The sequence below is a fragment of the Tenrec ecaudatus genome, chromosome 2, assembly GCF_050624435.1.
Source record: "Tenrec ecaudatus isolate mTenEca1 chromosome 2, mTenEca1.hap1, whole genome shotgun sequence".
Classification (NCBI taxonomy): domain Eukaryota; kingdom Metazoa; phylum Chordata; class Mammalia; order Afrosoricida; family Tenrecidae; genus Tenrec; species Tenrec ecaudatus.
Window position 1 is genome coordinate 132366660 of NC_134531.1, and position 24112 is coordinate 132390771.

General features: G+C 41.0%; 1 protein-coding gene across 1 annotated transcript in view; it reads left to right on the top strand.

The window, feature by feature from the left end:
- Positions 1-1808: 1808 nt before the first annotated feature.
- The window catches only part of CCDC192 (coiled-coil domain containing 192), a 214587-nt gene continuing 192283 nt past the window's right edge, over positions 1809-24112 (top strand). Inside the window, exons 1-2 of the mRNA XM_075542678.1 lie at positions 1809-1841; positions 17736-17843. Of these exons, the coding sequence (XP_075398793.1) occupies positions 1809-1841; positions 17736-17843 (141 nt within the window). The remainder of the gene's footprint in view (positions 1842-17735; positions 17844-24112) is intronic.

Here is a 24112-nt window from a genome sequence, read left to right on the forward strand (position 1 = left end):
GTTTTTACCTTTCTTTCCTGTCTTTTAAATGAACTTTTTCTCTCTTTGTGAACGATGTTCTTGGTGTCCTCCCACAGCTCATCGGGTCTTCCATCATTAGGTCCAATGCTTCAAATCCATTCTTAAGGTGTTCTGGAAATTCATGTGGAATATTCTCAAGGTCATATCTTAGCAAACGTTGACTTGCTTTCATTTTCTTCAGTTTCAACCTGAATTTACTTATGAACAATTGATGATCTGTTTCACAGTCTGTTCCTCGCCTGGCTTTAACCAATTATATTCAGCTGATCTATCATCTTTTCCCTCAGATGCAGTCAGTTTTACTTCTGTATATTCCATCTAGTGAAAACCTTTCTGGTTGTTGAAAAAGAGGTTATTTTGCTATGAAGAAATCATTGACCTTGAAAAATTCTTTTGTGAGATCTTTCTATCACCGAGACCACATTTTTCCAACTACCATTCCTTCTTCTCCATTCCCAACCTTTGCATTCCAATTTCCTATAGTTAGCAACATATCTTGATTGGATGTTTGATTAATTTCAGAACAAAGACATTCATAGAATTCTTCAACTTCATCATTAGCTTTGGTAGTTGGTGAATTAATGTGAGTAATGATTATATTGATGGACTCTCTTTGAATGCAGATAGATAAAATGCAATCACAGACAGCATTGTTCTTTAAGACCCATCTTGAAATGTCCTGTTTGATGATGAAGGCAACAACATTCCTCCTGATTGTTTCATTTCCAACATAATAAACATATGCTCTTCTGAATCAAAATGGCCAATGCCAGTAGTCCATTTCAGGTCACACAATTTTTATATGTTCCATTTCATTTTTTGTCAATTTCTAACTTTCCTAGATTCATACTTCGTATAGTCCAAGTTCTGATTATTAAGTTATGTTTCCAGCTTCTTCTTATTTTGAGTGGTGTCCTATCAACAAATGAAGGTATCAAAGGCTTTACTCCATCCATATCATCATGCTTGTGTCTAATTTGAGACCTGGTGTGTCTATTTTCAGACATGTTTTGAGTGCTTTCCTACCTTAGAGGCTCCTCTTCTGGCACAGTCTGCAGCAATGTTCCACCTCTTTTCATGTGGTTTCCAGTATCTGGAAATATCTCCATTATTCCCATGAGGTTTGCAATGACTAATTCCTGTTCCTTCTTCATAGTCTGTAAGCTAGGCTAAAAACCTGTTTACTTCAGGTGACCCTGCTAACTTTGAAATACCAGGGATAGAGCTTCCAGCAGCAGAGAAGCCCACAAGCCACCACAGTCTGACGGACAGACAAGCTCATATTATGACCTCCTAAGTTCTGAATATTGCGATATAGTTATTCCAAGGGCTTAGTTCTCTGCTTACATATAAAAGGTGTATAAGAGATATGTGAATGAATCTCATATGTTTGTTATTGAGTAAGTGGATAAATTGTGTTTTACAGTTAGAGAAAAAATCTATTGAGTCATACACTTAATGCAAAGGAAAATCAATTTGAAAGATGCTTTTCAATTCAATGTGGCTCAGAAACATTCTTTGGAAAGCAATAAGTTCTGTCTTGCTTGACTCAAATGCCGTAGGAAAATGCTATAAATTCTAAAACAGCCTGCTTTCCCTAGAGGTTATTACTACTTGGAATCGTCCCTAAAAATAGAACTATCCATGTCCATGGTTACTATATTCTGAATCCTTTTAATCTCTCTCTTTTTGCATACTGCAACATTTTACTTTTGGCTTTCAAATGGGTTTTTACATTCTTTCTGATAATCATGTTATTTAAACCCAGAAGAAAAAAGTCTCTCACGATGACTATTTTTGTGACCATTCATCGTGAATTGGTAAAATCTAAATGGTCCAGTCTCACAAAATCTTTGTGATTTAAAAGAGTCTAGTACCCACAGGTAATTTTCAAATAACCTGACAATGAACTCTTGGTGTATTAGAAAAATAGTCATGAACAGGCATCATCTGTTTAAATAATCCCTTTTAAATTAGAACAAAAATTAAAGTCATTTATCAAATAATTTACAGAAGAATAAAAATACAGTCAAAATAACTTAGTAAACCTCTTTTATCAATAAGACAAAAGAATACTGACACATTAGCAAAAGAGAGTCCAAGATCTTGTTACAAATACTGTAATAATCTGTCCTAAATAGGAATCCACCACTTATTTGTCAGTTTGTCACACTGTGGTGGTTTGGTTGTTGGTTTGGTTGGTTAATGCAGGAAGCAGGGCCACTAATATTTGGAAAACTAGCAGAGCTACTCATGCTGGAGAGGTTTCAGTGGAGCTTCCAGACTAAGACATACTTGGAGGGAGGACCTGCCAATCCATTCCTAAAGAACTGGGCAGTGACAATCTTACAAGTAGCAGTGGATTATCATCTCATATAGTGAGTATGTCAGTCTGGGTAGACTAGAGAAAAAATTTCATAGAGACACATATGTGAATAATAAAGAGGTTTATATACAAGAGAAATTGAATATTGAGAAAGCATCCCAGCCTAATCCAGGTTAAGTCCATAAGTCCAATATTAGCCCATATGTCCGATACCAATCTATAAAGCCCTCTTCAGACTCATGAAACACATACAATTATCTCGAATGCAGGAGGATAACAGGCCAGTTGGTTGGAAGTCTTATGGATCCAGTGGAGTTGTAAGCAGCTCAGCGCTGGCAGGGGCCTCTCCATGGCTTCTCAGGCTCCAGAGTTCTGGTCACATCAGAGTAGGTCCATGTGGCTTCTCCAGCTCCCAGGGCGCAGTGCCATGTGTCTTGTCAGTAGAGTGTCTTTCAGGGAGTGAGCAGAGAGAGAAAAGTGCTTCCTACCTCTAAGGAGGAAATCCAGGAGTTCCCAGAATTCTCAGGGCCAAGGCCATGCTCACACAGAGGCCTCATTGACTATGACTCAATTGACAGACTAGACTCCACCCCTTCACTCTTAATCCTCTCAAGTCCCAAACTGACCCCAGATTATGTAAATACCACAGTGAATAAGATGAGCCCCTTCGATTGGGAGAAATTAAAAATGTTATTGGGGAAGAGCTTCCTCCTACAAAGAATATTGACTTTAATGAAGAGAATGGAGGAATGCTTTTAAATGGAGTAATGGAGAAACTTCATTTTCTGATCATGACTTGAAATGGAAAGAAATAGCTGCAAACATCCATTAATAACTAGAATGTGGAATGGAAAAAGTTGGAAATTTAAAAGAATTCTGTTGTGGTAGGAACATAATTTTACGTCAACCTGGAGATGCATACAAATGTAGGGGTGGAATCCAAGCCATTAGCCTAATGACGGATGTCTCCTGGGCTGTGTGACTTTCTTATACATGGGGGAGACTGCGTCCTCCCATTCTCTCTCTACTCCTTAGCCCTCATGTCTGGTGGGACTAGGGCTGCCATGTGGGCCACCAGACCCTGAGAGCTTTTGGCAGTCTGCCATGTTTCTGCCAATTTTGAATCCACGAGACTCTATAAATCAGCCGTGAACTTTCTGCTTCTCAATTCACTATTCGTATCACTGGCATGCAGCTACATGTGTCTGATCAGGGGCTTCTGAACTAGCATCAAATTATGGATTGAGTTGGACTGGGCTGAGCTGTTTAATTGATATATAATTACTTCTTGATATGAATCTCTTTCTTACAAATAGGTAAGTGGCATTGGGTTTCTATAGAAAACTCAGCCTAACATAGAAGTGGAATGGATAAAGATTGATATCCTATGACTCCTTATGATCGATCCGACGGTGTGCTTCTTCCACATGGACTTGTTGCTTCACTGCTGAGTGGCGGCTTGTGTAACTTCAAGCCTTAAGACTCCAGATGCTATATCTTTTAATAGCCGGGCACTGTCCAATTTCTTCACCACATTTACTTATGCACCCATTTTGTCTTCAGCAATTGTGTCGTGAGGATAAGCATCTCAGATTGCCAATTTGTTAGAACAAAGTGTTCTTGTATTGAGGGAGGGTATGAGCAGAGGCCTGAAGGTCATCCACTACTTCAGTGTATTGCTGTAATAGTCATCAAAAGACACAAAGCAAACAAAAACATATTGTTGAAAACGAGGGGGATTGGAGCAGATAGCCAAAGTCCATCTGTAGACAATGGAACAATCTCCCCACAGAGGGGCCACAGGGAAGGGAAGAGTCACCAGGGTGCAGTACAGCATTTATGAAACACACAATATTCCTCTTGTTCCTTGAAGCTTCCTCATCCCCCATGATCATGACCCTAGTGTTGCTTCTCAATTCAGACTAGACCAGAACGTGTACACAGGTGTAGATGGGAGTTCATGACACACAGAATCCAGGAACAGGAGTGGGAATAGTGACACCAGAAGGGCAGGGGGAAGAAGGGGAGAGGAAGGGAGAAAGGGGGAATCGATCACAATGATCAACACATAGACACACACACCTCTACGTGGGAAGAACAACAGAAAACATGGGGGAAGGGAGACAGTGGTCAGTGTGAGAGATGAAAATAATAACAATGTACAATCTCTCAGGGGTTTATGAGGATGGGGGAAGGGAGTGGTGGGAGGAAAGAGAAGCCAATACCAAGGGCTCAATACAAAGTAAATGTATAGAAAAGAATGAAGGCAACATATGTACAAATATGCCTGATTCAATCGATGCATAAATTGTGATAAGAGTTGTAACGAGCCCCAATAAAACGATTTAAAAATTGATACACTAGTCATTAGTAAACTGAAATCGACAGGTATTTTCCATTCAGAACCTCATGCTCACATAGCCTATTATCTTGGGAAAGATAAAATGAAGAAGAGTGATGTCATAATCATCATCAAGAAAAAGAAGTCAAGAGCAATTATAAATACAATGTTATCAATGATAGGATAATGTTCCTATCACTACGAAGAAGAGTGGTGTGGCTTTGGTGATAGAAATGAAGGTGGAGATGATAGTATTTTGCAAGACCAGTGATTTTATCATCACAAATACTTTTTCAAGAACACAAAGGTGAGAAAGATTTACAATTGCAGCAACCCATAGAGGTAGTTCTACCCTGTCCTACAGGGGTATTATGAGTTGGAATTGATTTGATGGAAGTGAAGGTGTTTGAAGTTTGTTTATATTTTGTTCACTCACTGATTCTTTAGGTTGAGAATTTATCCAAATAATACTTTTCAGACTTTTCTGTTTTAGTAGAACACAGTCAATTTCATCATTAACACTAAAGCCCGGAGTATTGCTGTCAAAAAGAAACATACTGCAAAAACATGTAAGTTAAGGTTTCTAGCAATCACAGGAAAGTTTTTAAATAAACAGGGAAAATCTATTCTACTTTACTCAATATGTTGAAGTTATCATTTCAATTTATACACAATATAAATTCTTGTTTATTGTTCTAATTCTTTGAATTCTGTACTTAACACTTGCCAGATATCTCAATTCGAACTAAGCACGTTCAACCATGCAATAGCCACATGAGGCAGATGACTACCATATTGTATGTGTCTAGAGTGTTGCTGCTCTTCACAATCATCTTTTGATTTGCCTAAGAACTGTGAAGTATCTTACTCTGAGAGGATTTTATTTCTTTGGGGGATTATGGATTTATGGATGGAAAAAGAAAACATTCCAAATTCTCCACTGAGAATCTTATACTTAAAACCAGAGTACAAAAATGGCATCACCACCTTCATGCCTTTTTGAAAGATTATGCATTATGTTGGGCAGCACAATAAGGGACTCAAGGATGATTATTATGCTATTGTATCATTCTTCTAAATGATTCTACAATGTTTTTGCCTAGTTTTCTTTTTAAATCTTTGTTCAAAATCATTGTTGAATAATGATAAAAATAAATAATTCCTAGAAGGGTAAAATAGCAGCTATTTTAAAACATAGGGGAAAAAATAAGATCGCTAAGATTTCACAATGAATCTTAGATTGATTGATTTATAAAAGGGCCTAATAGATTTTTATGATAATTGCATGATAGAGTGAGTTTGTATTCTATTTTTATAATGCTGAAAATATGCAGAACAAGCCATATGCCCATTAAACAATTTCTACATGTATATATAATTCATTGACATTGGGTATATTTTTCAAGTTGGGAAACCATTTCCATTCTTTGTCCAAATAATCCCATCACCATTAACTTTTAGACTAGTGCATCCCAAAGTGAGCAATGCTGCCCCCTGGGGGGATGTGCTGGATTGACAGAAAGGAGCTGCAAAGGCAGATACCTACACTTTATCCTGGGTTATGGGCTAGAGTACAAACATTTCTAATTACCAGGGAGACACCGAGTAATTTTTTTTCTGAGAAGAGGGAGGTAACCAAATAAATTTGTGCACTATGCATTAGACTATACATAATCCAGTTTTACCTTTTCTGACAAGTTAGTCGACACGCTAAGGGCAGTCATATAAATACCAAGGCTGCCAAAGGATTTCTAAGTTTCTGGTCTTTTATAATCAATTCTTCAGCCCCATGCCAGGTAGAGTTCCAAGAAGTAACACTATAGAAATATAGACAGGAATTTATAGATGATTATTTTACTTCATTTTTAGTTCCTGCTCTGGATCAGGGATTATGCTAAACAGTTTTCGATCTTACTACACTTGATCATCACATCACCCAAGTTGTCATCTTTTACTTCTTTATAGATGAGTAAGTGGAGACTTAGTATAATCAAATTACTTGTGTTTAAAGTAACACAGACACTGAGTAACAATTACCTTAGGGATCCTATATCAGTTCAATTCTTATAAACAACAGAACTCATTCTAACTACTATTCCAGGGGAAAATAATGATTAAAGGAAAGTAGGTACTCCATAGGTTATCTAGGAGAATCAGGCTAGGGACTATTCCCAACTACCCGGTCAGGTTCTGGTGAAGACGAATCTATCACTGCTGCCTCTGGGCAGGATCTTCTGCCTCTGGTCCCACAGCACTTGCCATTACCGTTGGGGGTGAGATATTCTAAATCTTCTGCCAACTGCAACCTCTGAAAGAAGAATGACCCCACCAACCTCATCAGAGTCCATTCTGTTTTTCAACTCTCAAATCTATCATTCACATCCGTATTGAATTCTCATGCCAGTGGACTTGAGCCGTGGAGCCTAAATCACATATTCACTATGGAGGCAAGCAAAGCTTTAAAAAAGCATTTCTGGTTTTTTATTCGGCAAGATGAGATTCATGAGATAAAAAAATTCTCTAAACATGGGGAACTGCTAGGAAGTCAAAAGTGCATGGTAAATGTCTACTGTAGAACTCAAGATGAGATGATCTTGACCCACAGAACAGCCAGTACTCGGCATGCTAGGCCTTCTTTGATATTCTTTCTTTGTTTACCTGTGTTATTGGAACTTCATTCACATATCATACAATTCAATAGTTCAATCATATAAAAAGAGTTGTGCAATCATTACAACAATCAATTTTAGAGTATTTTCTTCTTCCTTGCACTCATTGTTATTCACACGATTAGGTTTGTTTTTCATTTTATTAAGGCCAAGATATAGAACAAAAACATTCTCCAATTAAACAACTTCTACATGTATACTTCAGTGCCATTGATGATACTCTTCGTGTTCTACAGCCATTATTGACAGCCTTTCCTACATTATTCCCCCGCTGTTTACATAGACTCAATGCCCCCTGAGCAAATACTTTCTTTTTCACTCATGGTAACCATAGTCAAGTTTGCTTCCCCCACCCCCCCCCCCCGGTAGTTTTCTTGATATAATATTCACATAGCATACACTTCCATAGTTAAACTGCTTTTTAAAAGAGTTTCATATGCGTCATCACAATCACTTCTAATGTTCCCTCCCCTCCCACATTTATTGTTTGCTCCCCAGTTCCCTTCACCCTCCCCTACCACCCTGTTCCCAACAAACCATTGCATCAGGTTTGTCTCTATGCATTTACTTCCTCTGTGCTTCATAAACTGGGAAACCTAACAGAAACAATGAATAACTAAAACAAAATGAAACGGAAAGAAGAAAATAATAATAAAATAGTAATAATAATATAAAGATTAAAAAGTGGGGAAAAGAAGATCACAAGTATTTAGAAACTCAAGAGAAGAAATGTCTGAAATAGAATAAGCAATAAATATTTGAGCCTAGGGCAAATTCAGTTTAGATCCAAAGGGAGGTCAACTGACCTAGTTATACCCTGATTCAATCCACCATAGTCAAGTTTACAAGAATCTCTGTCTGGTAGTAAAACTGTTCCAGTCACTTGCCTGTGGCCCAAGGGGATCCATCAGAGGCTTAATCTGACTAGATATTCTGCGGATGGGTTTTTGGCTCCCACTGTTCTCCATAGCCTTTTACGAATTTGGTGTTCACAATTTGAGCTCTGCTACTTTTCCCTTTATCATGTTTGGACTTTATATTATTATCTTTGGATAACACAGGTTGGTGTGCTTCATCCATGTGGAATTAGTTGACACCTAGTTTAAGCGGATCCTTGTTTGAATACAAGCCTTTAAGATCCCAAACACTACCTGTTCCTGGATCAGGGCGAGAATTATGTGGGAGCCCAGAATCCAACTGCTTGTCCTCAGTTTATGAACTATTTTGGCAGCCATATTATGACATAAAGCAAAAACTACCACCACCAACAACAAAAGAAAAAACAAACACCCCCCCCCCCTCAAACAAAAGAAACAAAAATGAAAAGCATTATCAATCATCCCCCTGGGGTATAAGGCGATTGCATTGCATTAATAACATCAATAATTTATCCAATGGTATAAAACTTAAGGTACTGTTGATAGGAGTTTATGTGAGTATAATCCAACCTGGAGCTGCAGTCCATGAGTTGTTGCTTTGTACAGATTGGTAATTGACTGAGCTCTGTTAACATTGAGCATGGGGGTTGGTTGTAGGGGAAAATCCCGTGTTCCCTTTCTTACAAGGGCAGATCCTTCTCTATCAGATTAATATCTGTCATATTAATGCAGTGGGAGCATTGAGGGGCTAAATAGATGGCGGTTCTGTGTCCCCTTTTATTGGACACCCACTAAGCCAGGGGTCCCGCCCCAAACCCAACGACCACCATTTCCACAGTCTTAGGGTGGCCATCCTCTGTTTCCTCTTGCAACACGGTATTTCAGTCCTAAGTCCAAGGGCACAGGTAGCTTTGAAGTAGGTCCCAGTTCGCTCAGTTTGCCTTACACCTTGAGTCCTTCCAGTGTGGACCTTGGGAAATGCCATGCTCCGTGTAAGGCCAGCATCTAAGGTCATGTTAGTGTGTAGTCCTTGGTGTGGTTCGCCGAGGGTTGGGTAGGACCATATTTGAAGTGTCTACACAGGAACATAGAACCGGAGTTATTCTCACCTTAGTTTTCCTACAATTGTTTAGCATCCCTTGACGATGTGGAGTGTCTCCTCCCCATTTACCCGCCACACTCACCAACAGAAATATCAGCGCCTCCTCTGACAGGCAGAAGTTGCTCTCCCCTGGTCTGAACTTGACTCTCCAGTAAGAGTTTCCTTTCTTGGATATTCCTTTGATGCTTCTCGGTAGCATTGAATGGGGGCCTTAAACGAAGTGGAATTCGCAGCAAAGTGAGCTCTCCCATCCATCCTTTGCTTACTCTATGCCGTTGGAACGTATTATGGAAATTGTTGCTGAACTTTATCTGATACAGAAGGGTGCATAGCATTTCTCCTTCAGAACTTGGTGGAGAGGAGACTGAGCAAATGCCAGTCGGCGCGGGGTGCGGGTGGGGGGAGGGTTCTCATCTAACACCGAGTTCAATTAAGGATTTCCTTGCTAGGCTTTCAGGACGGCATCTCAGGAGGTTTGAAGTTCATCATTGTAGTAATATTTCTTGAGTTTTTTTAAGTTTACTCATCCAGGAACTAAAAAGCACAGAAAAATGTTCACTCTAAACACTGTTATCCATTAATTACTTTACACACAGCCAGTGATTATTCACTGGGACATAAAAATTCAATCACCTCACTCGTGAATTAATTTGCAGTCCTTCTCCCTACAGATATACGTATTTCTGAAAACATGGGATTTGGTGAGGGAATGAAAATATTGTTGGTAAACTTTACGTATGCATGATACTTGAGAAAGCAAGTCTGCTGCCACAACTACTCAGCAATTGAAATTACTGTCTTTACAAATAGAAAAGGTGTTTATAATATTTTTGTGCTCCACTAAAATGGAAAAGCTTACCTAAAAATTTTAATAGCATTTTTTCCTACATAAACAGTGGAAAGCCCTTCTTTCAGCAGCAAACGTTCACCTTAAAGACACAAAATTCCTTTTTTGATAGCAAACTGGACATAGAATATATCTATTTTAATTGCAACCAAACCATGTTCCATTATTAAAACTTGACGTTATGTTCACCAGGATGAATTAGTATTTGGGAGCCTTCAGGTTTAGTCTCAAGAACTGGTTTCCCTGAAAAGACATGTAAGGGAATGCGAAATACTGCCCAGGAGAAGTAGCTACTTTGTTTCTTTTGAGTGTTGAGCCTGTCTCTAAAATTAAAAAAAATATGGATCACATATTTGGCTGTTCATCTGCATGATTTATAATACATTTTTCAAAAAGTTTGTGGAAAATTCCATGATCTTTTCATGGAATTTTCCATGAGCTTTTCTCTTGTCTGAGGGGACAGGAGTGTATCAGTACTCTCGTTGTAAACCTTACATAATCAGGCAGCCTCATTTTTCACCCAAGTAGCAGCTGGCAATTTTAAACCTGGCTGCTAAGCAGTCCAACACTAACCCAGCAGCACTACCAGGGAGCCTGTGTCCACAGTACCAAGCAAATCTCTCAGCAAACATGTAAATGAAGTGCATTGAATTGACGTGAGATTGGCCTGTTAAGGTTTCTAGTAAACCATTATTTAAAGTTATTTATAATGCCATTCCTATTCAACTTCCATGCCAATAATTAATTTGGCAAATTAACATCTGAGTCTTCCTTTTGAATGCCTTTTTTAGGGATACTAAATAGATGAAAAAGTAGTGAAGGCTTTCACAAGATGAAAGGTTACCTTTCAAGAATGTGGTTTTTCCAGAAAAATGGTAACCTGGAGACTTGCTAGCACAGACAACTTGATACAGAATGTAGGTCTATCTTGGACTTGGGTCAGGAGGATTCAGAGTTGGCTCCTGGAAGACAACTTGATAAACCAATTCAGTTCATAGTTTAAGAGAAATCATGTAAATTGCATTGTCTACAATTTTATATTGCTTAAACCAGTATGAATCTACACCTCAAAAATACTTGGGATTTGTTCTCATAAGACAGTCCACTTTGAAAAGTTTTTCAAGGAAAAGACACTATTATAGTAATTTCCATATCGCAATCATTTGTTAAAGAAATATCGCTTAACATAAAGAGAGAGAAAGGAGCTAGAGCCAGAAATCAAGCGTAATCTCAGAATAAAGGACAGTCCTCTAAATAGAATAAAATTGGCTTCATGAAAAATTCACAATGTTCTCCTTTTCTGAAACATGTTTTCTTTTCTACTTTTGTTTCTGATGAAAATGCTATCAAAAACCAACATTTATCTATGAACTGGCATCTGGGAATCATGAAAATTAAGTCCCTTTGGCCTAAATTTTCTTTTTTTCCGCCAGAAAATTCACCGCAACCCTTCCCCACTATGGCCTGTTCTCCAGAAGTTAGGCTCTTTACTCACTCTCCTGCCCTTTGACTTCTTGTTGGATTCAGTAACAGGAGGTGCTGGCAAGCAAACAGAGGGAGAATAGATGAGGTCAGGGTATGTATACCACTGGTAAACCCACCAGCACTCCTACCACTGCTGTGGAACTTCCCATATTCCTCTATCAAAGGGTCTGTGTGGGATGGTCCTCTCCCCGAGCTAGCTCTAATTACCGCTCCACCCTCAGGTAAATGGTACTCATGCATTTATCTCCATGATGCCTCACCATCCCTCGCTGATGCCCTTAACCATGTTCACCAAATAAACCAAACTCACTGCTATCCAGTCAATGTGAACTCATGGCAACCCTATCGGGTAGGGTAGAGCTGCCCCTGTGCATTTCCTGTAAAGAGTTTCAACTCTTTACAGGAGTAGAAAGCCCTGTCTTTTTCCCACTTAGATCTTTGTAAATAATTCTTTTACTAAACTCTCCTCAATTGTTCCATTGAAGGAGACATCTGTTTCCTGACCAATAAAAATCACTCCATCTGAGTCAGGCCAGTTCCATTAATGCAGCCCTCTGAATCGAATGTTTCACTGTTAACTCACATGGCCATGCCCTATCCACCATATTGAAAAGCATGTTCTGGAATCCTCTTTCTACTGGACTTGGACAATAGCTGTAGTCGCTTCAAGTTTTGTATATCAAGTTTTGTATATACTAGGTGAACCCCAAACACAGAGAAATATTGTTTTCATTGGAATGAGTTGGCATCAAGAAAATGGGCGTGTTTTACAAATATTTTTTCCTTAAATAAAAATTGGCAATTTATCCAAAAATTATTGCAAGAACTTTAAAGAAAAATAGGACTTGAGAATGATGAAATGTCCACTTGGAATGAATTCTGTTGCCCAAAGTTGGAAAGAAGAGAAGACATGAATCTTACCAGGCAGAGGTAGGTGGGAGCAAAATAAATTACGACCAGCTGGAAAAAGACTTAATCTGAGTGAGGAATATGAACTGGCTGTAGAAGGCTAAGAAAGCATGGAGCCTGCAGTGCCTGTCAAGCAGGGTGAAAAGGAACGGACAATAGTAGTAAATAGACAAGTGTGGTAGTTACATAATCTGTTGTCAATTTGAGACTTAAGAGTGAAGGGGTGGAGTTTAGCTTGTCAATGATGTCGCAGCTTGATGACCTCATTTGGAGGTGCTAAGGAGAAAAATAGCTTGCTGGAGGTGGGGCACATGCTCACTCCCTACAAGACACTTTGGCTGAGAAGACACATGGAGCTATGCTAGAGCCTTGTTGCTGAAGGAGCCATGTGGAGAACCCTGCCAGCACTGAGATGCTTCCACCACCACTGGATCCACAAGACTTCCACCCACTGGCCTGTGATCTTCCTGTGTTTGAAGTCATTCTGAAGAGGAATTCGTAGATTAGTATTGGATATATGGACTAATATTGAACTTATAGACTTTATCTGTACTGGACTGGGGTGTTTCTCAATATTCAGCTACTCTTGTCTGTTAAGCTTTTTCTTATACACATATGAGTGTTTATGAATCTGTTTCTCTAGTCCACCCGGACTACCACAAGATATCAAACAGGAAGCTGAACCACTGTATAACTTGTTGAAAGCAAGAAGTTTCTGAGCCACTTAGGACGGGTTGCAGCTAGAATGCTGACACAATGGAAGTTTCAGTTTGCTAAACCCCCAAGCCCATTGCTATTGGGTTAATTCCAACTCCCAGAAACCTTGTAGGACAGAGTAGAACTGGCTCATAGGGTTTTCAGGGCTATAAATCTGTACTGAAGCAGACTGCCACAACCCTCTCCCACAGAGCTCCTGGTCGGTTCAAACAATTCCCTTTTTGGTTAGCAACCTAATGCTTAACAGAGAAGTAACACCATGGCTCTTCTCAGGTTGCTAGAAAGACTAATTCTCAAAAACCAACATACTCTTTTTTAAAAATTCCATTTAGCATAATCACACCTTAGTTTAGCCAACTTTCTTTTAAATAAATGCATACATACATACTTAACACATTAACTTTGTTCTTAAATGCATATTTAACCAAATTTCATTTTCCTGATGTTTGATCACTTATCCTTGTGTGAATTTACTTTTACTGTGGTTAAAAATTAAGCCTGGGAGTTTTAACATCAAATTATTCTCCTTGACAGAGTTGGGGATAATAGAATTATTTGTTAATTGAGCTTTCTTGTGTTTAATCATTTTCTTGCTTTATTTTATTTTTATTTCCTTTAACCCTTCCCCTCTTGCCGTCCACTGTACCACCGGGTCCTCTGGAGACCTGTCCGTGTGAGGTGGGGGGACATGGAAACTATTGCTCAAAGGAGTCACTGTTCTGGTCTCTCAGCCTGAAGGGCTGCTCCTGGTGGAACCCCCTTTCTGACTGCTGAGCCTTTGATCACTCAACAATTGTGTATTGAACCCCGACTTCATGCTCAGCAAGTCCTGCCAGGCCTTAAAGCGTGGCACTTGGATTCAGAGGGGTGTGTGTGAGCTCTTGAATCAATCAGAGACCTGGACACCATCCTGAAAGGTGAAGGGCATTTAGATGGCTGAGCGAGCAGAGTGGGCTTATTAGAAGATAGATCAATACCGGCTGGAAGCCAGGAAGGGGACAAGAGAAGATCCTGGGATGGGTTAGGGAAATAATAAAAAAAAAACATAGAAAGCAAGTGTAGATTGCCATCTACATTCTCAAATAAATAACCTCTACAGCCAGAAGGAAATACTCTTTTAAAATGTTGTGTAACATGTGGCTTGGTCATCTTAGTTTCCTTGCTACATATATTTTAATCTGTCCTTTGGCATTTGGGTATGAAGTTCTACAACCAAGAATAGAGATAGAACCATCAATATGTTGGCACTGACCATTTGGAGCTCCATATACAGGCTTAACAGCCCAAATGCCTGAATGTCTTATACAGTTTTGACAATATTTATATCATATCATTAAAATTTTTTAAATCATATTATAAAATTTATATATGAAATATCATTGTTTATTAGTATAATTTATATGGTAATAACTTTAATCATGGAGAATGTTCATTTTCATGGTAAGAACACATTTTATGATGTGCCTAAAAGCAGAATTAAATTACTATTATAAGTCAACCCTTTCTACTCTTCTATCATTATCCTCAAAAGTGGCAAAGAAATCGCTGCATCCAACATCTTTAGGGTCTCTGAGATCTTTATTCATCTCCAAAGTACCTAAATCCACTTATTATTAATTCCTGAAGTTGAACTGGACATTATTTTTATTTCTTTATTTGATCAATGGAAATTGTTTCCCATTAGAAGTGCTTGCCTTTGTATAAGCCATTTTGGCCTGTGACGAGATGTGCTTATGACTCTTTGCCTTCATTGGGGGGAAGCAGAAGTTGGAAAGCTAGAGCCTGAGCAGGGAGAACTTGCAGCTAGGGTGAAGACAAAAAAGACAGTTTGTGCAGGTCTCTGTTCTGTAACAAACATCTATTTCCTGGATCTATCTGTTCAAAATGTCCTGCGCTGTTTAATCAGAGTCCGTAGTGAAGCTTGTTTCATCTGGCTTTGATTTATGATGCTTTTTATTTTACTAGAAATAGTTGTCCTTCTTGGCTCAGGACATTTCGGATGTTTGGAGGAAAAGGCCCGGAGAAATGGATGAGGAGATCTGGTTGGGATTACTCACGTGTATTATTTTAACAGCTTCCTCTTGAGCTCAACTATCAGACACTATAATTCTATCTGGAAATAGGCTAGATCATGGATTTCCATTCTTTTTGGAAAAATTTGACCTTTTGACAACTTCCTCTTACTGTTAAAAATATTCTACCGCATGTTTTTTTTAATCTGTAACTGTAAATACACTGGACTTTTATGACACTTGTTTTTCTGATAATTTTGTGACCCTCCCCACAAGTTGGGATTAACTACCTGACAACTGGTACTGCTGTTAGCACTCCTGAGATTATTGGAATTATTACTGGATGCGAAGAATCATTGGTTTACTTCATCCCAAGTATCACCATTCTAGGAGCCCTGGTCTCCTAGTGGTTACACATTGGGCAGCTAATTGAGAGGTCAGCAGTTTGAAACCACCAGCTGCTTCATGGGAGAAACATAAGGTTTTCTACTCCCATAAACAATTACAGTCTCAGAAAACCGCAGGGGGAGTTCTACCCTGCCCGCTAAGTTACCACGAGTCAGAATTGACTCAACAACAGTGAGTTTGCTTTGTTATCACCATTCTAATCTATAATGTTCATCCCTGAAAAACTTGCCTTTGAAAGGAGCGCTCTGGTGTTGCCATGGTTACGCACTGAGCTGCAATCCACCAGGCTGCTTTGGAAGCCACCAGTCTCTCCTCAGAGAAAGACGGGGTTTTCTACTATCCCATCCCAGAAACTCACAGAAGCAGTTCTACCCTGTCCTACAGGGTCCCTATGAATCAGTCCCTAGTGACTCCATGGCAGTGAGTTTGGTTGTGTGTGTGTTGTGTGTGTGTGTGTGTGTGTGTGTGTGTGGTTTTATGCAGCTGTGTGCTTTTATGTGCTTGTTCTAGGACCCCAGGTGATCGTGACACAGTATCATTTCTTTATCCCCCCTCCCATGGAGTTCCCAAGATATCACAGGGCAGTGGCAGTGTCCCAAGGTTCTGAGTATAATATGAACCATTACCAGATCTAGCTATATGTCTGGTACCATTTACCACCAGATGGCTCTATTGTATCATTAGGAAATGTACTCCTGTGTGAAATTGGTACTTTTCATGAGCCAACGTGAATAAAGCACAGTTCAACCTATAAAATGCATATGAATACACTCCTGCCTTTGCAGAATTAATTGGAAGCAAATGCGGCAGCCAGATCATTCACCCACACAAAAACAAAAGCACAAAAAGCAGAGCTCATCCACAGAGGCTCTACCCAAACCAACTGCGGTGGAGCTAATTCTGTCACATGACAGCCTTGTGTGTGTTTTCCACGGCTGCATCTGCACAGGCACAGGCAGCCTCGTTTTCCTCCCATGGAGCGACTGCTGGCTTTCCAGTGGCTTGACTAGCAGCCCAACACTTGCCTGACAGCAACTCCAGGGTTCATAGAGAGGCGATAGAAGGGTCACAATCCAGGGTTTTCATGTCAGTTTTCAGAGTGCTTTGTAATTACTCATTGTCCCAACAGCCAAAGCATTATCAGAAAATGCTCGATTACCAATGGGACCTGTGACTGGTTTTTCTAAGTCAATTTCCCAGACTCTTCAGCTTAGAGTTAAGAAAGGAACTCTAGAATATTTTTGAGAGGCAAACACTCCAGATCCGGTTTGAATGGTATTAGCCATGCTCTGAGGAAGAAAGGGCCAATCGAAAGCACCTGACCTTTTCTTTCAAGTGTCTTTGCTTTAATGTGATAAAAGGTGAAGCACAGAGGAAACAAAGGCTCCTCTGAGCTCACAATGACCCTGCTCCTAAAGCGACGTGGAGGCAGAGAGCCAGTCTGTAGGTGACGCTTCCCATTAGCGACATGCAAGGTTGCTCCTAACCTCTCTCCTCAAGAAGAGTTCTCTCTGCTTCCAGAATGAACTTTGTGGCTTAGCCAAATTCCAAGATGAGTAACTAGATTTTAACTTCCGGGGGGGGGGGGGGCTGATCGCATAGTAGGCTAAGCACTGGACCGCCAATCAAAAGATGAGCAGTTTGAGCCTACCAGCTGCTCCGCAGGAAAAAGATGGGACACTTTGCTTCCAGAATGATGACCGTCTTGGAGACCACAGGGGGAAGTTCTACGCCATCCCTGTCAGTTCGCTGTGAGTCGGAATCCACTCGAAGGCAGCAGGCTCAAGTGTCTCGGTGTCATGAAGTAGCATACAGCCATCTTGAATTAGTACTCAGGCTTGACCTTTCTTTTTCTGTCTAGTCTAAGTCAGTCTGTTGTTTCTATAATGTTTTGCTATTGCACGGCTACTGTAAGGAAAGAGAAGAATTTGTTCGGGTTCATTATGCCTATCTTTAGTCCATAGAGCTGTTTGAGAAAACTGCCCATGCAATACAGTGATGCTTGGTTATTGTTTTAAAGAAAGGATCCCTGGGAGCTGGACAGATGTCATTGACTTTGGAGCAACTCAAGACCTTGGAAATGTGCCTGCAGGAGGCAGAAGAAAAGGCTAAAGCCTTATCTGAGCAGGTAAAACCTATCAGTTGGGCTGGGAATGCAGTTTCCAGTTGTCAGTACACCAAGTATGCATCTAACTGCCTGCTGCTTTGCCTCTATCCATTAACAAACAACATGGATGTATAGACGCACACATGCATGTACCCTTAAGATAATACATTTGTTTTAAATATAACAATAATTACTTATATCAGTATATGAATCTTTTCAGCTTAAAAATACTTTATATCAGATGTTCATCCACTATGTCCAACACAGGTAGGCAATATCAACCAAACCAAACCAAACCAAACTCCCTGCTCCTCGAGTCCACGCTGACTCATAGCAAGCCCCTGTGGGTTTCTGAGACTGCACCTGCTTACGGTAGTAGAGAGCCCAGTCTGTCTCCCTCAGCACTGCTGGTGGTTTCAGATTGCCAACCCTGGGGATCATAACCCAAAGTACACCCCCTACCTCACCAGGGATCCTAGGCAATACAAGGAGTCTTCAAAATATAAGTGGAAAATGTGAACAAAAAGATCGTGGAATTTTTCCACAAATGTTTTAAAGTCCCCTTGTGTACCTTTCAATAAGTGGTTTCTCTGAATAAGCAAAGTGTATGTACTTTATAAACAGATAAGCCTAAAGTCAAATAAATCTCAACAGAACAGCAACCAAAAAAAAAATACTTTGCTTAAGAGATGTGAGAGACTGGAAATAAAGTCAATCATAAGGTGATCCAGGCCTTTACTGATCAGCCTGGATCTATTTTAGGTGTCTCGTGGCAGAGTGGTTACCCTTTGGGCTGCTAACCCCATGGTCAGCAGTTTGAAACTTCACTGCTGGAAAATGATGAGGCTTTCTACTCCTATAATACTCTTTGCTTCTGTAAGGAGTTACAGACTCATGAACCCACAGGAGTAACTCCACCCTGTCTTCGAGAGTCGCTGTGAGTCAGAATTGACTCGATCGCAGTGAATTTGGTTTGGATTTTGGAGTGCATATCATGGGACCCAGATCTTAAAGATGGACAGTTTGAAGCTGCTGAGAGGCATTTTGGAATAAAGGACTGGCAACGTACTTTAAGTACCCTGATATACACGCAGTCACCATGAGCCAGCAGTTACTTGGCTGGTAGATATGGGTATCAGGAAAGTTTAGACCCAGTACTGGACCATTTCCCAACATGCTTGCACTTTGAAACAGTATAGTGCATACTGAAAGTCACATTGCAGTTGTTGTCTCCCCCTGAGCAGGAGGAGTTGGCCCAGAGAAGAAGGCTACCCTCCTGTCTGGGTTCCCCCATAGAGCACAGGGCACCATTGCTCGCTCAGTGCCAGTCAGTGGGGGAATAGGACAGCAGAGATGCTGAAGTAATATAAACCCAAGAAATCAAACTCACTGCCGCCCAGGTTACTCTCCCTCACAACGACCCTATAGCACAGGGAAGAAGTGCCCTTGCGAATCTCGGAGAGAGTAACTGCCTGGGAGGAGAAGCCGGCTTTCTCCTGAGGAGCCACTGGTGCTTTCGAGCTGCTGACCATGCAGTGAGCAGCGCAACGAACAACCACGGTGCCACTGGGTCTCCTGAAATAATAGAAGCACAGATTAATTTCTCATGAACTGATACATTGTTATGACAATATGTGTTAGAGCACCTAGTAAAAACAATTTAAAAGATATGAAATAATAGAGGTGATATCTCTGTGCAGTACAAGCTGCATCGATATGTTACAAGAATTTGGGCAGAAACGAGAGGGAAAGTTGCTTTGTTTTCAACTTACTGAAATGTACACACACACACACACACACACACACACACACACACTTTTTAATGTGTTTCTTGCTTTTAGGCTTAAATATGAGTGATACAAGTAGCCACCAGGGGACTTGTGCTTACTAATGAAAATGCGTTATCCTGGGCCTAACCCCTTTGGGAAGAATTTCAGTCTACCTACTTACCAACTTTGTCTTTTCTCTAAAACACTCTAAAAGAGGCCCCAAACTCTGGCACACATTTTAATTGCAAAGCACGATTGATGAACCAGAGCAAGGGACCAATCCAAGCAAAACCACTAAGAATTTCAGTCTCAAAATTGGGGACGCTGTTGAATGACTTGCCAATAGGGGGCGCTCCAACGGGTACTTTTCACCAAGAAGAGCCAGTTGCTTTTGTAACGGAATGATTTTCAATGATTTGCCTGCCATCAGTAAAATTGAACTCGCTGAGATGAATACTCATCCCTTTTGTTTGTTATAAATAAAATACGTATACTTTTATCAAGTACAAATAACTCCAAACTAATTCTGATTCATAGCAACCGAATGCAAATATCCACTAATAATTAAGATTCTCAGCCTAAATATCCACTAATATTTAAGATCTTAGCCTAATATTACTGATGCAACATCAATTATAGACATGTACATTTTCCAAAGTTTAGCATATTAAATCTATAAAATGAGAACTATATTTCACACAACTTCTTGGCTACCTTCTATGATTAAGAGGCTCCTTTGTTTGGGGGAGACGAGAGATTCTCACAGCTGGATAAACTCACTGGAAGACTTGCAGAAAATGGGCATTTTGTGGTCTCCATGTATGTGTGTGACAGGTTAACTAACCTCAAGGTCGTCAGTTTGAAACCACCAGCACCCACAATCTCAGTTGATCCAAAAGAAGAAGTCCCACGCTGCAGGAACAAGAGAAAGCTTTGCAAGCCTGTAAAGGTTGACAGTGGCAGAAATACCCCCCATCTCTGGTGTCCTGTAGGGTTGCGACGAGTCAGAATCAAACCAATGGCAGTGAGTTTTTGAGATGCGTGATTCCAATATGAGTCATTTCAGTTTAACTGTCTAAAATTCCTCAATCAGCCCTGGTGGCATAGTGTGTTATGTGTTGAGTTGCTAGCTGCAAGGTTAGTAGTTCAAAACCACCAGTAGCTTCACAGGAGAAAGATAAGACTTTCTGCTCCCACCAAGATTTACAGCCTCAAAAACCCCAAAGGGCAGTTCTATTCTGCCCTATACGGTCACTAGGAGTCAGAACCGACTTATTGATAGTGGGTTAGTTTGGGGGTTTTATGCACTATGATCCTAAAATATTATTCCAGAAGCTTCCAAATTTGTGTAAGCAAGAGAACTTAATCGGAAGTTGATAATGATTGGAAGGAAAGGTGAGAGTGGTATATCAAAGCACATTGCAAGCATTTTCAGTATTCCAATTTCCAAAAGGGAAATTGACCATCTGGCTAGGTTTGGCTTTCTCCACTGCTGTTGTTGAAGCAGGTTAAACCAGTGTAGACAGTCTTCTCCAAGGACTTAATTCTGAGACTGTTGTCTTCTCCGATGCTTTCAGTTAGTTCTAAACTTGAAAAGATAAGAACTATAAGAAAGGGTTCCTGTCCTAATTTTTTTAAGTTCATGATTTAAAAAAATGTCATCAGAGAAGAATAATGCAAGGCAAAAGTAACAATCGACCTTTCTTAAAACTAAAATATGCCAATATTTCAGAAAGTAATATTGGTCTCCAACAACCAAATGTTTGTCCACTGGGTGCCACTGTCACCCTTCCCAGGCTGTGGCACTGTGGGATTGCTGAAGGAGACATTGCTTCCAGTACAAAAGACCCTGTGTGTGTGTGTGTGTGTGTGTGTGCCCACTCTACAAGTTATAATGCCTTTCAAATGCCATCGATTTAGTGCTGGTCACAAGCACATTGGGAAGAGTAGCTGGCTTTGACAAGTAAACCAAATCACATGTGTTTGCCACGGGCTGGACCCTGGCCAGTGGGCCTGAGTGGGGTGGACACTGGCCGGTGGGCCTGAGTGGGGTGGACACTGGCCGGTGGGCCTGAGTGGGCTGGACCCTGGCGCCGGTGGGCCTGAGTGGGCTGGACACTGGCCTGTGGGCCTGAGTGGGCTGGACACTGGCCGGGGGGGCCTGAGTGGGCTGGACACTGGCCGGTGGGCCTGAGTGGGGTGGACACTGGCCGGTGGGCCTGAGTGAGGTGGACACTGGCCTGTGGGCCTGAGTGCGGTGGACACTGGCCGGTGGGCCTGAGTGCTGTGGGCACTGGCCAAGGGGCCTGAGGGGGGTGGACACTGGTGGGGGGGCCTGAGTGGGGTGGACACTGGCCAGGGGGGCCTGAGTGGGGTGGGTGGAGCAGAGCAGTTATTGTGGTAGGTGAACCTCCAGTTTCTGCCAACTTTGCAGGGGAAAATTTTCTATTGAGTTGATTCTGACTCACGGTGACCCACTTGTGTCCGAGGAGGCCCTGGCTTCATTGAGGTTTCAACGGCTGATTCTCAGAAGTCTGTCACCAGCTCTTTTGCCTCAGTCACCTGTGGGTAGACAGATTACAACTTACACTCCCATCTTAACCATTTCCACGACTCCATGGCTCCTTCCACCGTGAGTCTGTCGGTTTGTCGTACTGTGGTGGCCTGCACGTTGCTGTATGACGCTGGTATTTCAAATGCCCACCATTTCACACAAAGTGAACAGATTTCAGTGGAGTTTTCAGACTAAGAACACACAACCAAGAAGTACTTGGCTCCCCACTGCGTAGGAAGCAGCCACTGAAAATCTCATGGGTGGCTTTGAAACATTGTCGGATACTGCAAGCCCAATGAATGGAAGCAGAACATCGTCAGGGAGAGGGCCAGAGGACGGACTTGCAATGTTACTGAGGAGGAGAAAATTTCTCGAAGTGGAGTTGACCACGGTGAGGTGAGCCTCATAAAGCCTGTGGGAGTGGAGTCTTCGGGATCCTCATTTGCTTATGGGGCACCACTCAAGGAAAGGAGAAATCATTGCAAAAATCTGCTACTGATCAGAATTGGAAATGTGCAAAGTATGCATCTAGGAAAACTGGAAATGGTCGACCATGAAGATTGATGTCTTAGGCACCAGTGAGCTAAAATGGACTGGTCTTGGCCATTTTGAATCAGAAAATCATATGATTTACTCTGCTGGGGATAACACAGTCAAGAGGAATAGCCTGGCACATAATGTCAAAAAGGTAACTCAATTCTTTTTGTGCAATGCTGGCTGTAATAGGATTAAATCTATCTGCCTTCAAGGAAATCCACCCAATAGAATTAGTATTCAAATGTATGCACCAATCATCAAAGCTAATGATGAAAAAATTAAAGAATTCTACCAACAACTTCATTGGGAAATTGATAAAATGTGCAACAAAATGCATCAATAATTATTGATCGAATTCAAAAATTAGAAACAAAGAGGAGGAGAAGTAGTTGGAAAAGATGGACTTGGTCATAGAAATGAAGCTGGAGATGACATGACAGAATTTTGCAACACCAATTACTTATTCACAGCAAACGCCCTTTTGTCAACAACACCAAAAGCGACTTCATCTACATGGCATCTCCAGATGGAATGCGCAGAAATCAGATCGACTACACCTGTGGGAGGAGAAGCTGGAGACGCTCAATATCAGCAGCTGGAACCAGGCCAGGGGCTGATTTGGGGACAATTTTGGGACCAATTGCTCATCTGTATGCTCAGAAATTTGAGAACATCTCAAGAACAGATTTGAAGCATTGATGGAAACCACCACCACCAACAACAACAGGGTCTCCTTGGAAAGAGCAGTGGAGTCGCTCAGAAGGCACCTTCTGAGGTCTGGAACCTCTGCCAGGAAGCGCCTGCCAATCCTAGGCCTCACTTTACTCAAACTGAAATGGTTGCAAATCTCTTCCTGTAAGGTTTCCCTTGGCCCATGCTGAAAGAATAACTCTTAGAACGATGGAGGTCATGAGGAAATGCAGCCTCTTCTTCTGGGAGGACACACAGTACACAGAATTCTTTGCTGGATTTTTCTCACTAACAATTATTCTCTATTTCCCTCCCAACTTGTCACTCTTCTAAAAATAAAATAAACCAGGCATTTTGGACTGGGGTAGGCTAGCGCTAACCCTGTGCAGCTGGTGGTCTAGAAATCCCAGGTTCCTTTCATCGTTTACCCTACTACGTTCACCACCTAAGAATTATGAGCTGGCCACCATACGTTACACCCATACTAACACAGATGCACCAGACATTTTCTCTCATTATCCTAAACCTGCAACTGTATTCACTGTCTTCAATCAACCTTGCTAAACCAAAAATCTGCTATTTTACACTCAAGATTTTCTCCTACTAGAAAACTAGCCGCCCCAAGAGCTCGGCGACTGTAGTTATTTCATTCAATAGATGCCATACCAACAGCGATCTTAGGAGCAAAACAAAAACAATGGCACCAAAGGTAACAACAAGAAGACAATGCTGATAAGAGG